Source organism: Papaver somniferum, chromosome 5 (genome assembly GCF_003573695.1).
Source record: "Papaver somniferum cultivar HN1 chromosome 5, ASM357369v1, whole genome shotgun sequence".
Taxonomy (NCBI): Eukaryota; Viridiplantae; Streptophyta; class Magnoliopsida; order Ranunculales; family Papaveraceae; genus Papaver; species Papaver somniferum.
Window position 1 is genome coordinate 190,699,096 of NC_039362.1, and position 16,447 is coordinate 190,715,542.

The 16,447-nt window shown below is 36.6% G+C and overlaps 2 protein-coding genes, 1 non-coding gene and 1 pseudogene across 4 annotated transcripts; 2 read left to right on the top strand and 2 right to left on the bottom strand.

Moving 5' to 3' along the window:
• Positions 1-369: 369 nt before the first annotated feature.
• On the top strand, positions 370-1,110 carry LOC113280393. The gene has a single exon (XM_026529021.1). The coding sequence runs from the start codon at positions 370-372 to the stop codon at positions 1,108-1,110; it is 741 nt and encodes a 246-aa protein (XP_026384806.1).
• Positions 1,111-7,171: 6,061 nt separating this feature from the next.
• On the top strand, positions 7,172-7,376 carry LOC113285084 (annotated as a pseudogene).
• A 1,050-nt stretch (positions 7,377-8,426) lies between these two features.
• LOC113284958 lies at positions 8,427-8,533 on the bottom strand. Its single transcript, XR_003328481.1, has one exon. It is a non-coding gene; the product is annotated as a small nucleolar RNA Z279/snoR105/snoR108 (small nucleolar RNA).
• A 462-nt stretch (positions 8,534-8,995) lies between these two features.
• Positions 8,996-16,185, bottom strand: LOC113284067 (CMP-sialic acid transporter 2-like). Of its 2 annotated transcripts, none has more exons than XM_026533467.1 (17): positions 15,815-16,185; positions 15,573-15,718; positions 14,824-15,024; positions 14,300-14,416; positions 14,055-14,111; positions 12,861-12,938; positions 12,556-12,600; positions 12,300-12,359; positions 11,645-11,767; positions 11,348-11,425; positions 11,038-11,107; positions 10,624-10,731; positions 10,386-10,519; positions 10,184-10,263; positions 9,871-9,919; positions 9,701-9,763; positions 8,996-9,594 (listed from the first exon to the last, which is right to left on the bottom strand). In XM_026533467.1, exons 3-16 carry the CDS (start codon positions 14,989-14,991, stop codon positions 9,713-9,715), a joined length of 1,218 nt encoding a protein of 405 aa, XP_026389252.1. In that variant the 5' UTR covers positions 14,992-15,024; positions 15,573-15,718; positions 15,815-16,185; the 3' UTR covers positions 8,996-9,594; positions 9,701-9,712. The 2 variants fall into 2 exon arrangements, with proteins under 2 accessions (XP_026389252.1, XP_026389251.1); XM_026533466.1 differs by having other exon boundaries at positions 8,996-9,546; positions 15,815-16,184.
• Positions 16,186-16,447: the final 262 nt, after the last annotated feature.

Here is a 16,447-nt window from a genome sequence, read left to right on the forward strand (position 1 = left end):
CCATCGTCATATTTTATAGTCCCCACTCCTGCTGCTCCTCCTGTTCCTTACTAATAAGATCGTCATAATAACATAATTGTTCTCCATAAACATGACGCGCCAATGTTAATCTTTAATATATGTATTCTTTATACTTTGTAATTGAATAAAACATACTTTTCTGTAACCTCCTTTATACTTTTGAAGGAGGTTGCATTTCTGTAGGGCATGGAGGGGATGCTAAGTTAAATGGATTGTAATATATTATCATGGAACATTAGGGGAGCTGGAAAAGAAGGAATACTAGGGGAGATTCAGAAATTGGTGAAGGAAGGACAAGCGACTGTTTTGTTTGTCCAAGAAACTAAAACATAAGTGGTAACTAACCAAATGGTGCGGTTAATGTGGGGAAACAATAGTCATCAATGGGCTGCTCAACTATCAAGGGGTGCGGCAGGTGGAATGTTAACAGTGTGGGATGACTCCAAGATAAGAGTTGACGATATACTGATCCTGAAGTACTCGGTAACAATTAAGTGTGTGTTTCTACAGAATGGTTTCGAGTGTATACTAACTAATGTATACGGGCCAGCTGATGAAATATTACATCATAGTAAAGATTTTTGGGAGGAACTGGATGAAGTTAGAAGGAAATGGTCGGATGTTCCGTGGTGTTTGGGTGGTGATTTCAATTGTATCTTTTTTGTGGCCGAGAAGAATAGGAACAAAAGATCTACCACGCACATTAAGTTGTTTGATTCGTTTATGCGAAGACACGGTTTATTCGACTTGCCGCTGTTAGGAGGTTGTTTCACATGGTCTAGCATGCGAGGTGAGGCAACTTTAACAAGAATTGATCGTTTCATCTTCTCCGGCGATTGGGAAGATCAATTTCCTAAAGCAACTCAGCACTTACTTCGTAGAAATTTATCAGACCATCACCCGATTAGCTTAAGAGGTGGTGGCATCCAGTTTGGTCCTTATCCTTTTCGCTTTGAGAACTTCTTGTTGAAAGATGAAGATTTTTTGGTGCACTTGAAAGATTGGTGGCAGAATATGAATTTTTCTGGCTCTGCTAGTTTTGTCTTCTCAAAAAAGCTTCAAGAGCTAAAAATTCTTCTCAAGTGCTGATGCAAGAGTAAGTATGGTCAGTTGGATGAGCAAATGCAAAGGCTCAGCTTGGCAATTGAGATGATAGATAAAAAAGAAGATAACATTAGTGAGACAGAATTTTCAGAGAGATTGAAGTTAAGGAGTGAATACTCCAAACTTTCCACGGTGAAGGAAAGAAAATTGAAGCAACGGGCAAAGAATAACTGGGTTAAAGATGGAGACAGAAATACAAAAATGTTTCATAAAATAGTGAATGGTAAGAAAAGGAAAAACACCATATTTAAGCTTCAAGTTCTCGGAGAAGATGTTACAGACCCGGTACAAATTAAAAAAGAAGCGGTGGATTTCTACGAGCAGTTATACAGCGAAGAAGAGGTAGACAGACCCAGGGGGGAAGAACTAGATTTTATGAAGATTAGCAACGAGGATAACATCTGGTTAGAGAGGAATATACAGGAGGAGGAAGTTATGGAGGCAATGAACACTACAGGTCTTGACAAATCACCAGGACCGGATGGATACACAAATGAATTTTTTAGAACGTGCTGGGGTATCATAAGAGATGATTTTCTAAAAGTGATAAATGAGTTCAACAACGGAGGCAGACTGGATTGGCGATTGAAATGCACTTTCATCTCTTTATGCCCAAGAAAATGTTGGGTGCAATAATCAAAAACAAAGAAAAATCAAATAAGGAAAAGTTATTGATACTTAGCTCCTTTACAGTGGAAGTGATGGATTGACGAAACGAACGAGCTTTCCATATCTCCGCAACAGCAACAAGACAAAACTAAATAATATTTGAAACAAGATGTTAATCAACACCAACTACTTCTCTTTTGATTAGAGAGTACTGGTTGCACAACTTAGTCGGAGGCGTAGTAAAGCAACCAGGCTTAGGCTGGACACCCAATTATCACATAGAATGTCAATTTTGACCACTCATCATTTCCCGTTATTGCTAGATACTCATCATTTCTCAAACCCTGCAATACAATCAACTGTCGCTTATGATTTTCTTCTCGAACTTACCAATAAAATCAAGGATGATTGCTATGGCTATACGAGTCTCGAACCTGCGACGTATTATCATCAGTATGTAGTTCTTTCTCCAAGGGAAAGGATTCAGAAGTATCTTTTCTAACCCTCATTTCATTTCTTAGTCCCACAACGACAACACTGCGAAAAGAACTGTGGTTTATACCGAGTGGAATCTGGACACGACCTTACTTGAACAGGATCTGTTCTATAGGCTCGTACCTCTGTATCAAGGTTCGAAAAACGGGTCACGGCCCAGGTCACAGGTACTAGGCGTGACCGTTATAACGTGTTTTGACGGGTGTGAGCACGTTTTGGGTCAAAAACGCGTTATATAGGAATAAAACGCGTTTTTTTGACGTTTTTTTCGAAATAACGGGTGTGATAACGGTTAAATAAGAAAAATAAATAATTTGTGATCTGAATTTCCTATGTAACGGTAATTACAGCTGTGAAAACGGTTACAACGGGTCTAAATAACGTTGTTACTACGTTTTTTCATTTTTTTTGGTTTAATTTATTTATTTGATTTTTTATTTATTTGTTTATGGGTTTTTAACATACAAATATATGGATATCTAGTAAAATTCACAACCTTAAGTCTATGACTTATAACAATGCATTGTAGTTATCGTCTACCGGCAATATTTATACACGCATACTATCACTATCCACTTGATATGTTCAAGTTGTCACTCGAATAGTTCAATGCATTCCCCAATATTTCAATAATGCATATTCGGATTCAAAAGCAGTCAAAACTTTGTTGTCAAATAATGGCTCTTAGCTACTTGCTACAAGACTAACCAACAAGGAATGCAACAGGAAGAGAGTCAGAGACTAGCTAGAGAAAAAGAGAGTGAGAGAGGGAAGTCAGGGAGTCGATTTATCTTTTTCTTTTGCATTTGGAGGTGTGTACAGTATATGCTACATGTGGTCTGTACTTTAGAGTTCAGACTCAAAAGTTAAAGAAATAAAACAAAAAAAAAAGTAAAAAGAATAGTTGGTTTCATGATCAAAGACATAGCTAGCCTGTGCTTATATACGCATGCAACGAGATTCCAAATGTTTCAAGAATATTTCGATTTGCTAGCTATTATGTCTTCTTGCCCAAAGGAATGCTTTAAAAGGACAAGAAGAGAATTGAAATGAAAATCAATATCTCTGGTTCTCTGCTTCTTGCTCAAAGGAATGCTTTACATTTTGAATTTCTCAAATACAAGTTTAAGAGGTAATATTAATTATTTTTTGTAGATTTTTCATTCAATTAGAGATATAATTTATTAATACGTTATTAATTTATTTATTATCGTTTTTTTATTTCATGATGTTAGAGTAGTGAATATAGATGTTTGAGAAATATCGATGTTTTTTCTTTCATGATGTTTGAGAAATATTTAAGAAATGTTAAGTGAAGAAATGTTTCATTCTATTAACCTATATTTACTTAATAAATGTTTCATTTTTATCTAAGAAATGTTTTAAGAAATATAGATTTTTTGTGCATTTTATTATCATTTATTTAAGAAATGTTTTAATAAATGTTAATATTCATCATTAAATAGTCCATCAACTTGAATCAGTTGGCACGTAAAAAATCATTGTTTCTTTATAGAAAAAAATGGCATGATGAATTGATGTATGGTATGTTTGTATTCATGTTCTCAATCATGAAAAAATGAGAGGCTACACGATCCTTAATTTCAACTTTTAATATTCAAGTTGAGTAAATGACTAATGCAACTTGTGATTTCTAATTATAATGCTACTCTAACCATTTTTTATATTGATGGAATATGTCCACTTAACTTGTATTTATATATGTCACTTATTGCTATGTGAAATTTCCTACTTACAGAATATAATGGAAGGATCAACATCTGCAAAACGAGATGTTTTTCATGCATATTGTACTGTAATGAGTGATGGTAAAAAGTTGAAGTGTAATTTTTGTGAAAAAGAAGTGTCTGCGGGAATTTCGCGTTTCAAAATGCATTTGGCACAACAAAGAGGTACAATTACTCCCTGCATGCATGTGCCACCTGAGATTAAAAATTTAGCAAAAGTATGGGTGCAAGACAGAAACAAATCAAAACGGCAACGAGTACCAGAAACTGAATATGAAGATACAGAAATTCAATATATGTATGAAAATGAACTGTGGAACCCTGTGCATGATATAGATGAAGAAGAACAAGCGCCCGGTAACACAAAAGAAATTGGGCGGGTTATCGAAGTTGAAGAACCTTTTTGGACGAAAAAGTAAGAATACTAATGCCGGAGAAGGTACATCACAGCGTCCACAGGCCTCTATGGACATACCTAGTTCTTCAATGCGTACACCACACCAATCACCTAGGATGTCTGTAGATATGGTAGGACAATATAATACTAATATGGATTCTCAACCTAGCATGGCGAATTTTGGGAGAAGTAAAACATGCCGGGAAAAAGTTGATTCTTCTGTTGGACGTTTTTTCTATGCTAATGATATTCCCTTCAATGTGGCCAACTCAACTCAGTACCACGAGGCATTCAATGCAGTTGCAAATTTCGGAAAATCATACAGAGCTCCGTCTTCCTATAAGTTGTCGAACCCATTATTAAGGCAGGAAAAACAAAGGATTCAGAAGGATGTGGTGTCGGTCCAACGAAATTATTGGAGAGAGTATGGGTGTACACTCATGTCAGATGGTTGGAAAAACAAAAATAACCATACGATTGTAAACTTCTTAGTTTACAGTGGCCATGGGACAGCATTTTTGAGCATAATCGGTTGACAGCAGAGTATTTGATGAGTTTGTTCAGACCGGTTATAGAAGATATTGGTCCGACAAATATTGTTCAAATAGTAACTGATAAAGGATCCCAATTCAAAGCCGCAAGTAACTATTACAACTTAATTTAATTACAGTTGTTTATTTTTATATATTATTAATTCATTTCTCATTTTGTTTTAATAGGTATGAGATTGGTCATAGAGTATGGTACATTTTTTTGGGTACCTTGTGAAGCTCATGTGTTGGATTTAATGTTGGAAGATACTGAAAAGTTCCCCTTTGTTAAAGGTGTGATTTCAGAAGCTAGAAAAATCAGTAAATTTATTTATAATCATGGTTGGGTTCTTGCTAGATTCAGACAACATTCTGGGGGACGCAATCTATTGCGCCCTGGCTTAACAAGGTTTGCGAAAAATTTTATCGCAATCAAAAGTATCATTGATCAACGTAATGCAATCGAGAGTCTTTTTGTAGACCAAGAATTTGTGAACTCGCCAGAAGGAAAAACTTGTACGGCTAAAGATGTGAAAAACATTATTTTGAATGAGATGTTTTGGCACACATGCAAAAATGCATGCATGATGGTTGGTCCTTTATTAAAAATGATCTGTTTCTTGGATTCAGATAAACCTACCATGGGTTATTTGTTTCATGCACTTGCTACATGTGTGGAAACTATAGAAAGGGGTTTGGGTAAAACTCGAAATAATTCTATTGTAGGTGTGATTAACCGACGATGGAAAGATCAGTTGAGTTCTCCTCTTCATGCTGCAGCGCATTTTCTGAATCCATATTATATCTACAACCCAGCAGCCAATCTCATCAACAATGAAATTTCTCAGCCCCAAATTTGTCTCAGTGAAGTTATATCAAAAATGATTAGTAGCCCTCAAGAACAAGCGACATGCATGCTAGAGGTGAGAATTTTTATTAACAATTAATTTCATAATTATATGAATTTCTATTCACAGTTTTTGATATTTTTAGGCGGGAAGAATGCAAATGATGCAAGGCCGATTTGCATCACCATCAGCAAGATTGGCTGCTCTGCAAGGTGATCCTGTAAGCTGGTGGTTGTCATATGGTGCTCAGTTTCCATCACTCCAGAGGATCGCGGTAAAGATACTAAGCCAGACAAACACATCGTCTGGATCCGAGAGGAATTGGAGTGTGTTTGAAAGAATTCACACCAAACTACGCAACCGTTTAGTTTCGTCAAGAATAAATGATTTGGTATATGTTCAGTACAATTTAAGATTGGAGCAGCAAAGAGTTCAAGGTAAAGCAAAGCGACATAACATCGATGTCCACGATGTTCATAGCCTGCTGACAGATGAAAATATGCTTGATTGGATAGCAGGGGATGATGAAACACCAGTTTTACCTCAGGAAGAACATTGGTTAAATGAATTGGAAGAGGAAGCAGCTAATAATCCAGAGCCTCTCCCTCCACCATGCGAATGGCATGATCCAGAAGTTGAAATCTCATATCAAAGGTTGCCAGTGAGTAACTTTGTTTATGACTTTGGTAACCTAACATTTGGAGACAATACACAAAGTCATGAAAATGAAAATCCCATATACAATTCTCATTACACTGAAGATCGTCCAGAAGAAGATACCCGAGGAATTAATGAAGAGTATAATTCCAATATTAATATCAATAATGAAGTAGATAATCGTAATGATAATGAGGAAGAAGACTATGGTTATGAAGATGACGATACTGTTAACTACGACAGCCAAATGCATTACGCGAACCAATATGAGGCGGAGGAAGAGGAGGAGGAATCAACTGAGAATCGTCGAGAAAACAGAAAATACTTGAATAAGTCGGAAAAAAATGCCGGTACAAGTTGGTTTGTCTAAGTTTAAAATTTCAAGCACTACTGTCACTAGGTTACTTATTGTAAGTTTATAAAATTTGAAGTGTTTAATGATTATTTATGAAATTTTAGTTGTAAGTTTGAAATTAAAAATTGTATAAGAATTTCTCCAACTCAAATTTTTTTTCCTTAAAAACGGGTTTAACCGGTATGAAAATGGAAAATACGGTGTAAAAAACGTGTGTTAAAATGTTATTTAGAAGAAAAAAACTGAAATATTAATTTTAGAAAAACGGTAATCACAGGTGTGAAAACGGTTATAACGGGTCTAAATAACGCCATTTTTTCCTATTTATCGGTGTTATTTAGGTAAGCGTGTTGGTGAGCCTCACGGGCACGGTATATGGGCGTGAGCATTATAACGGACGTTTTTTCAGAAAAAACGGCCGTTTTTCAAACCTTGCTCTGTATCCTTGAGTTCTACGGAGACAGGAACCTCAATCCTGTTGATGAAACAGAACCGCACGGCCAGATCGTGATTAATGGTCACAGGCCTATGTTGTAGGCCCTGTGGCTGTAGATGATCGTTCTCAGCTTGGCTTTGGCCTGCTGTGGTGGTCGTGCGGTTGTCTGACAGACTCCAAAACCTTTTTTTTGTTCATTTTTTGTTGGACTCAGGGTAATGATAATGGAGGTGATAAAATAGTACTTACTTTTCTGATTCTTTCTGTTTTGTGATTCTCTGAATCCGATGATGAGGTGTCTTTGTTAGCATAAGAAATCCACAGTCTGAATGTTGCCGGCCAGATAGTAGCTAGTTGTTCTGCTAATGCAAAGATGGATGTTGGAATGCTTCTATGCAATGATAATTCACTGAATAATAAAGAATTTTGCAATTCGAGCAATGTTATCTTGGTACGTAGAGCGGGCAAGAAATGAGACTAAGGAAGAGATTTGGTTTATTTTGATTTTGAATGAAAAATCTTTGACTATATTTTCCCAATTTTTTTCTTAGAATTCGGCTGTCAGATTGAGAACTAGTCTACGGATCCCTGACCAATAGGAAGAAAGAAGAAACCTTCCCCAATTAGGAAGAAAATGGGAAAATAGGAACACTTGTACAATACTAATACTCCAAATCGTTTTTTCTAGTAACAAATAGGGATCACATTGGCAGGAAATGAGCATAAGCCTTAGCATAGAAACTCACTCATTGCAAAGACCACCTCAAATTCTACATAAGAATTCTGGCTTACTTTTTTGAACGTTCAGCAGGATTCCAGTGCTGATGAAAAGGCCTCATATTTCTTTGCAACAAGTAGCAACTAGGTTGTCTGAGTAGGCGCAGGACTGGCATTTGTGTTAAAATGGAATCTTGTGAAACCGCTGGAAAATTTATACAATGTTTTAGCTTCGAATTGTGTCAGAAATGAATTGTGCAACTTCGAGGAATGAAAAAATCTAAAATGAATATAATGAAAAATTCTAAAATGAATATATTCTCTTTCATGTTGAAAATTAAGAACTCTGAGGCTTCAATAGTTCACTAAGTTAAAAAAATGAAAATGGCATGGGGTGTCGAATGAAAGGTCAAAGGTTGGGCAAGTTGAGAGCAATGCCGGGCATAAGGGTAGGCACTAGGCAACTATGGCCGTCAAAAATTTTGATATTTTGTTTTAAAAGGTGGGTAGGGATCAGATCGGTAACAAATGGGAGTGCCCATATTGTCGTAACCAGGCTTAGGCTGGACACCCAATTCTCGCATACAATGCGAGTTTTGACCACTCATCACTTCCCAGTATCTGCCTGAAGGTTCATGTTTTTTCTCGGCATTTCCCATTCCTATTTATCACTCTCGTTTTGACACTCACGCCTCTGTACCCACCGATGTGGGACTATTAGCCAGTACCATGAGTGTTTAGACTAGACTTGCTTTTGCTGTGAGTTGTGCGTTGGGATTTTTCACCTAATGATGAACCAGCTTTGCCTGGTATTCTTGTAACCTTTTTAGAACAATCAGCAGGATTCAAGTGCTGACGAAAATGCCCCATATTTCTCTCCAGTGGGTGGCAACTAGGTCGCACATGAGATAGGCATGTCAATTGGCGTAGGACTGGCATTTGTGTCTGAAATGGCCGTCGGCAAAGGAAGTGGCATTTCTGTGAAATGGAATTTTCTGGAAAGGGTCAGATAACTGTTCGAAAATCTCAGAACAGACAGTTTATACAATGTTTTAGCTTCAGAAACGAATTGTGCAACTTTGAGGAATGAAAATTTTCTAAAATGAATATATTCTCTTTCGTGTTGAAAATTAAGAACTCCCCTCGCCCCCCTATCGTTCACTATAAGTTCATGGGAATTAAAAGAAAAATTACAATAAATTGAGTATCAATTGTTTTCTGCTTGTAATGGACAAAATGTATGCTGTTACTACCATACATTTGCTGAATGTGTAAATGCATGTAAGAGAGAAATCTGACATTCCTTTGCTTGAACTGTTGAACTGAGCATATCTTGTCTGGAGCATAACCTTAACTCTTCTCTAAGCAAGATATAAAATTGGCTTATGATCTCCAGACTAGCTGCTTAACTCACTGTTCGTCCACTGTTTTCTCCTTGGTTTAGCAGAAGGCCTAAGCTACATAGGGATCACATGTGGAACGAAAAGGATCCCCAGACAAAAAGAAAAATAACGAAAAAAGAATTTTCCTGTGTACCAATTATATTTTATTGATTTTCCATAAGAACCGGCTTATCTTCTATACCACACAACAAGGCCAGCCAAAAAGAATCTCCTCAAACAAAATTTCCTGCAAATCGAGATACCAATGACGGCAAATCATTTAAGTCACAGTAATCTGCAGATTTGTTAAGAAATTTTATATTCTTCAGCAGGTGAGCAAGAACAGTGGAACTACGTATATGCTTTGTTGCCACGAAAGGGAAATAGGTGATGTTCTATACCTAAAAGTAACTTCAGATGGGGAGAAGTGGTTTTCGCTCTTCAAGTCCAACACGATGGCTAGCCTGTAAATAATATAATGATAAAAACAGAAAGAAAGAATGAAACATCGGGTGGAAAGACAATGAAATTAATCAAATATTCATGAAGAAAATATGGAGATGATTCTCACATCGTCATTTGCTCCTGCTGTCATATTGATGAAGGATGTATCACTTGTCCTGATTCCAAATGAATTCAAACTGAGATCAGTTGCTCGAATTCAAGTATGTAAAAAAACTTCCATTTTGAGGAGCCTGTAAACTTGTAAAAAGACTACCAAGGAATTCCCAAAATTGAAGAATGAAGAGAATTAGAAGATGCTTTTTTGTTTTCTTTATCTTCTGATCCGTACTGAGACCATGACCCAGCTTATGTATTTGTTACCCAAGGTAATGAACCGAGTCTTAAATATGATACACCTTGGTCAGGAAGGAAAAACACACCTGTGTCCCTTTTGTACATCCTGCATCTCCAGGGGCCCATCTTGCGCTTCGTCTTTGACTTTCGCAAGAGGTGAAAAGAACTGAGCCAAAACCAAAAAATAGAGAACATGGTTCAAAACAAAAACTCAATATAGAAAGGTTATTTAACCATCATAATGTACAACAAGTGCTGCTCTTTTCTCCACAGCAAATATTAATTTACCTGGTGCATTGAGATAAACACAATAGAGATTCCTAACATAAAGTTTATCGTGAGTCTATGCCCAAATAATGCAGCAGATGCAAATCCCGTAAAAATTGTTGCAACAGTGGAGGAATACTTCTTCAAAATTGTGTCTGTGAAATCAATGTGAGCCCTTATTTAGAGTGGATATAAAAACAGCATACCATGGCAATTAATAGTTAAACAAGGTATAAAGTTCATGAGAGAATGATCTAACCTGCATATTTAAAGAAGAATGATGACAAAATCCCCTGTGCTGCATTGTTGAATATCAAAAGCATAGTGGCTTTTGAATGGCCTTCCAAGATATTAAAACTACCAGGCCCTGAAATTGCGCCAAGGAAGTATTAAACATTCGCACATGCACCATGTACTAGGTAACTCTTAGAAATTCAATTTTGTCTTGAATTTATAAAGTACACGGAAAAATGCAAGACTAACTCTAAGATTAACCTACGGAAGAATGAAGAAGGCTTAACATGGGAGAACAGACACATGAATGTTTGTGTGTGGATTAGCAGTGTGTAAGATCAGTTTCATGTGAGAAATGTCACAAGGTTCTGTAAGCCCCTTTACCACAGCGTAGGTAAAAATGAATGACGCGTTAATGACAAAAAATGGATATCCATACCTTTGAAGATGGCGATTCCAATAATTGCGAGAAAGTTGAATATAGCTCCATACCCGTACAAAAATAAATTCTGCAAACCACGAAACAGTTATATCTCTAGTCAGAGGATCTAAAACTAAAGCAATGGACATAAGAGAAAAAAAAAAACTGTCCCAAACACCCATTGGCTCCAGCAAAACGTGAAGACAACATGTGTAAAAGTTAAATGATGATGCGTCAAGGAAGAGGCAGTGTAACCAAGAACCAAAAGGTCTATACTTTCCAGAAAATAAGCTATCAAAAACGAACATAAGTAGAGCTGAAATATCACCTGAAGGTAAATGCTGGTATCAAATTGACTCTTCAGAGCATATTCATTGAAAACTGATGCCATAGATGGAACCGTTACCTGTCGATTAATGCATAAAAGAGTAATTATTCATTCATATACAAAGAGTTACTAAAAACTGATGCCGCAGATGGTCAGCTGGACTCGAGACTAGTGCTAATGAAAAAGAGAAAAACACTTAATCGACACAAGATTGCTAATCCTATGCCCCCTATAAAAAACTCATCTCCAAATTTGCGAAGAAAAATCTTAACTAGGAATAGTGTAGTGGACACTTACAAATATCCCCGTGTATATATATGCACTCATTGCGAGTGGGATACTCAGAGATGTAGCTCCCGCAGGCAGTGACTGAAGCTGGTTGACACTAATTCCAATAAGCAAAAGGCCAAGAGCCTCCCACTGTAGAAAAAAAAACAAGAGAAACATAAACTCGCTATTAATAAATCGATCAAAATTAGCATGGTATGAGGCACAAAATGGTAACAGCTAAAAACCAATTACTATAGATCTTTCATCACATGGTCTAAACTCTAGAACCTTAATGGCTACATGCCAGGATCAAGTCCTAAAGTTCACTAAAGTGATCACTGATCAGAGAGAAGTGACACTCGACATGCGACAAAGCCAACAGCAAGGAGAAGGAATACGAAGAGATCAAATCATGTGACACGGATGAGATACAAAATGGGCTTGCAACTTGCAAGAACAAGTTTAACAGCCAAGCGGGGATGATGACTCACTTTCCTTTACCTTCCAAGTGAGATGGTATTACCAGCTTCTTCTTCGTTACTAAAAACAAATAAAACAAAATATGGCTACTTGCTATTCTGTTCTCGTTGACATTAATGTGCAGGTCCATTGCACATACTATATTTCTGATGATCAAAATAATCTTAGTGTCAGAAAAGGAAGTGAAAAGAATCCGACTAACCTGAATTATAGAAAGTCGCCGTTTCATTACTACCTTTAGGAGAACAGCAATTACCAAAACCTGCATTATGAAAGTGAGGATGAGATAGGAATTAAATATGAAACATTGAAGCATCTAAAATTAGAACAAAAACATGATAGGAAACCCAACGGCTCTGATATTCAACATCATTTATCATTTTATTTACTTTTTTTGTCTTATATGATGATGCGGCAGTTATACCGTGTGATCTATAGAAGGATCTAAAAAAATATACCTTTAAGTTACTCAGCATCTTCACAGTCGCAGGATCGAAATAAAGCTGCAAAGAAAATTACAGTTAAATTAGGTAGTGACAAAAATGTTAGACATGTAGTTGTTAGTATCAACAATGACCTTCTAGATCCATAGAAATTGGGAGATGATCTGAGAAGTAGCAATGTCACAAATTATTATTGGCAATGTACCAGTTCCAAAAATACCAAAACACATCAATCCAAAGCTTATAACATAACAAAAGTTTGTTCAGAGTGCGTGAAGAGCAAAAGAAACATATCTTGAAATGAACAGCAAAAGCAATACCTGCATGATGAACTTTAAATAGTTGTTGATGGCATATAAAAAAGCTGGAACAGCGAGAAGGACATTGTTGCGAGCGGCCTGCAAGAAAACAAATAGACAACATTAGGTCACGAAGCCTCACGAGAAACTATGACAATGATCAGCGAAAGATGGTGTGGAAACAATCTCCGGAACAGATAATGCATATGAAACCAACACAATGCCCAAACGGAATTTATTAGAAGGAACAGGCCAGTCCAAGATCGGGTTGAACCAACAAGAGAAAAATAAGACCAGCTGTGCAGCAAAACTGCAGAAGCAGTCAAGCACGTTAGCTCTTCGCATCACCATTCTGTCACGATCTACAAACTACAATTCTGGCTACATTGTTAGAAGCCATCTTTACCCCTTAAAAAGATTTATCCAGAAGCACCACAACCTTCAGAGATAAACGTGCACATGATATAACAGAAAACATACATAATGTAATCTCCCAAAAAGTAGTTCGATATTTATTTAAGAGCTTGTCAAAGTATATATGTCACTAAATCTGAAACTCCTAGCATCAACATAAACTCTGATCACACCAACAGTTATCCCAATAACCTATGACTATCCAAAAATGAGGTGCTTGGTTTTCGTGGACTGTCAATTACACGATTTATAAAGGGGGATACCAGTGTTACTTGGGGGTGATACCAATCCATATAGGACAATAAATATTAACAGATCCTGACCGTCGGATCGCTCAATTGGTATCACCCCTGCTAATAATGGTATCCCCCTATATAAATCATGGTCAATTAGAGCAGACTACTGAAATTGAAATTACTGGTCAAACTTGCGACTTGCTTGTTTAAGTGCACTAAAAAGAAGCGTGGACTCTATCATTGAAGATTTATATTCTGGAGAAGGTTTTGCTAGTCTAAAACCCGGCTCAGTGAGTAATAAACACAGTTCCACATGAAATAATGATGGCGCGGAGTGCAGTATCAGTAAGTTCAGAATCTCAAAATAATTCTAAAACTAGGCAGTTAACATGAGTCTACAAGAGTTTCTCCATGAATTTGTATTGAGGTGGCCATCCAAAATCATGGATGATTTGCTCCCTTGTGAACGTGTTGTGTGCTCAGCTTAGTAAATAAAATTGAGAAAACGTGAAAACTCAAACTATGCCAAAATGCGTATATTATAATGTCATTGAGAAAGATTTACCTGGGTGAATGAAGAAATCGACAGTATAGGTTTCTCTCCGACCTTTTGATTTCTGGCCTGCATAACCAAAATCATAGCAACATAAGTCCTATAAACTCTTCCTACAATGTGTTTGGTGTTCTTTATATGCATTGTGTCTGGTGCAGAGGTTATGTAGAGAGGCAGCATGAGAGAAAGAGCAAAAGGGAAAGATTCATTTCAATGTAAGAGAAAGAATTGTTTAATCAAAAAAATAAAAATAATACCTGGATCAAGAGCATAACAAGTGCAAAGAGAACCTTTGCAGCCTCTGTCAAGAAGTTCACACTAACGGGACTAAACTTGAATTTTCCATCCACCTTCGACATATAGACCAAGATAGGCTGCAGAAGGACAAAAACACAGATCGCTAATAAAACCCAGGAAACAACAGAAAGTTAATTATATTTTAATCTTTAGATATATGATCATGTCTGAAACCTTTTGTAAATGGCATACACTAACTAGAAACCACACAAGTTTTCCACCACAATGACTGATCATGAAATTTTGAAAAGAATTAGCTAACCAACTAGAAACTCAAAAGAAAGAGAAATAGTAACACTAAGAAAGTAAAGCTTGAATCCTGGATACCAAAAGTCTAGGTAGACGCAACCCATTGGATCATGTGATCACATTCATGAGTGATCCAAGAAAACCCCATTTTAAATGAGAATAGCAAAAATATAACCATGAAATTTCTTCCACAATGACAAAAACACACACAATAACATCAGAGAAGGTTCCTTACCTGTAAACCAACCAATATACAATCTCCCACAACGAGAAGGACATTGAGTACACGAGTCTTTGATGATACTTTGCTCCTATGCCTGTCATAAGCCCTTGAGACGGCCTTGCTTGGTGATGAAACCAATTTGGAACGGCAGACACTGCATTCTGCCATTCCGTTCTTCATCGCCTCAATACCAACGTACTAGCAAGCTTAGGACTGCAAAAACATTGCCCAAAGATGACACAAGCAAAGTATTATTAGGCTCAGAAATTCTCATTATCTGAAATCAGCTGAAGCTGAAGTTTGTAAAACAAAATTCTAAAAGAGAATACAACACAGAACCTAGAAGAATGGAAGCATAGCTGTGAATGCTAAGATATATAAGTCAGAAAATATCAACTACAGCTCACTATTGCGTACTCCACTGATGAGCATGTACTACTATGATAAACCCATGTAGTACTAGAAACAACTAATTGCAATTGACCTGAACTGCATAAGGTGATTTGCTCGAAATAAACGGGAAAATTTCCAGGTAAAAAAAAAACTATTGCCTCTGAGGAACTTAACATGAATTTCCAGGTAAAAGAACCATTGTTGTAATTGAATTGGTCCCCTCAAATTTATACCACAACAGTAATCTACTGTATATCCTAAAACAGCTAATGATTCAAAAAAAGGCACACCTTCCCAAGCTTACTTTAATTAGATAATAATACAGTGTATCTAAACCAACAAAACTGAAGAAACTTCCAACAACATACCTGCATTTCCAGAGGATTACTCAAATCTCACTTTAACAATCCAATCAGATCTCACCGCCAAATCACAAAATAATCTTAATCCAATTCCAATATATACACAAACTGAAATCAGATCTTGATTCAATTTCAGATTCAATTCCCCCTACCTACACCAAACAAATCAAAAATCAATATACAACTTCCTGAATTTCAGATTCAGATATCAAACTTATACACAAATCATCCATCACCAAACAACGTACCTTTAATTTAATCAAATTTACACCCAAAGAAATTCAAAAAAAAAAAAAAAAAAGAGGAATGGAACGTGTGTGTTGGTTCGATCTAGTTGAAGACCTGATTTCACGGATCTATAAAGAAAGAAGAGATGGGATTTTATTTATGAAAGAGTGGTTTTTGTTAGGTTAGATTGACAACACAACATTTATATATATTGACGATGAAACGTCTTCTTCTTTGATTGCTTTGCTTTGGTTATACAATTCCCCCTCTCTCTTTCTCTTTCTGTGAAGGAATTGAATGAGGAAAATGTTTTCTTTGTTGGTGTTTCTCAACTAGAGAACAGACGAGGTGGGCGGGTAGTAGTACTAGTACTAAGTAATATCTCTTCTTTCTTATTTTCTGGTGAAACAAAACAACAAATTATGGAAGAAAAAACTAAATTAATTGGAAGTTCCTCTTCTGTCCTTTGCGATTATTTAATGTATATTTTCTTCACCGACGGTCTTTTAGTCCGTAACACGTGTGATAAGGACAAAGAAACTTGTTTATTTCTGGTTGACTTGTGGACCTTGGTGCTGCTGTTTCCCGGTAACACGTAAAACGAGTGAGGTGGAGCCATTTACTGAAGGTAAACGATGAATTTTGTGGAAAGT

What these genes read in the sequence shown, in the direction of transcription:
- LOC113280393 (XM_026529021.1), top strand. Translation starts at nt 370, where the DNA reads ATGGTGCGGTTAATGTGGGGAAACAATAGTCATCAATGGGCTGCTCAA.
- LOC113284067 (XM_026533467.1), bottom strand. Translation starts at nt 14,991, where the DNA reads ATGAAGAACGGAATGGCAGAATGCAGTGTCTGCCGTTCCAAATTGGTT. An exon ending in ATACCAGCATTTACCTTCAG is followed by an intron (nt 11,108 to 11,347) that starts GTGATATTTCAG and finishes CGTGGTTTGCAG; the next exon opens with AATTTATTTTTGTACGGGTA. An exon ending in TGGAATCGCCATCTTCAAAG is followed by an intron (nt 10,732 to 11,037) that starts GTATGGATATCC and finishes GCGCAATTTCAG; the next exon opens with GGCCTGGTAGTTTTAATATC.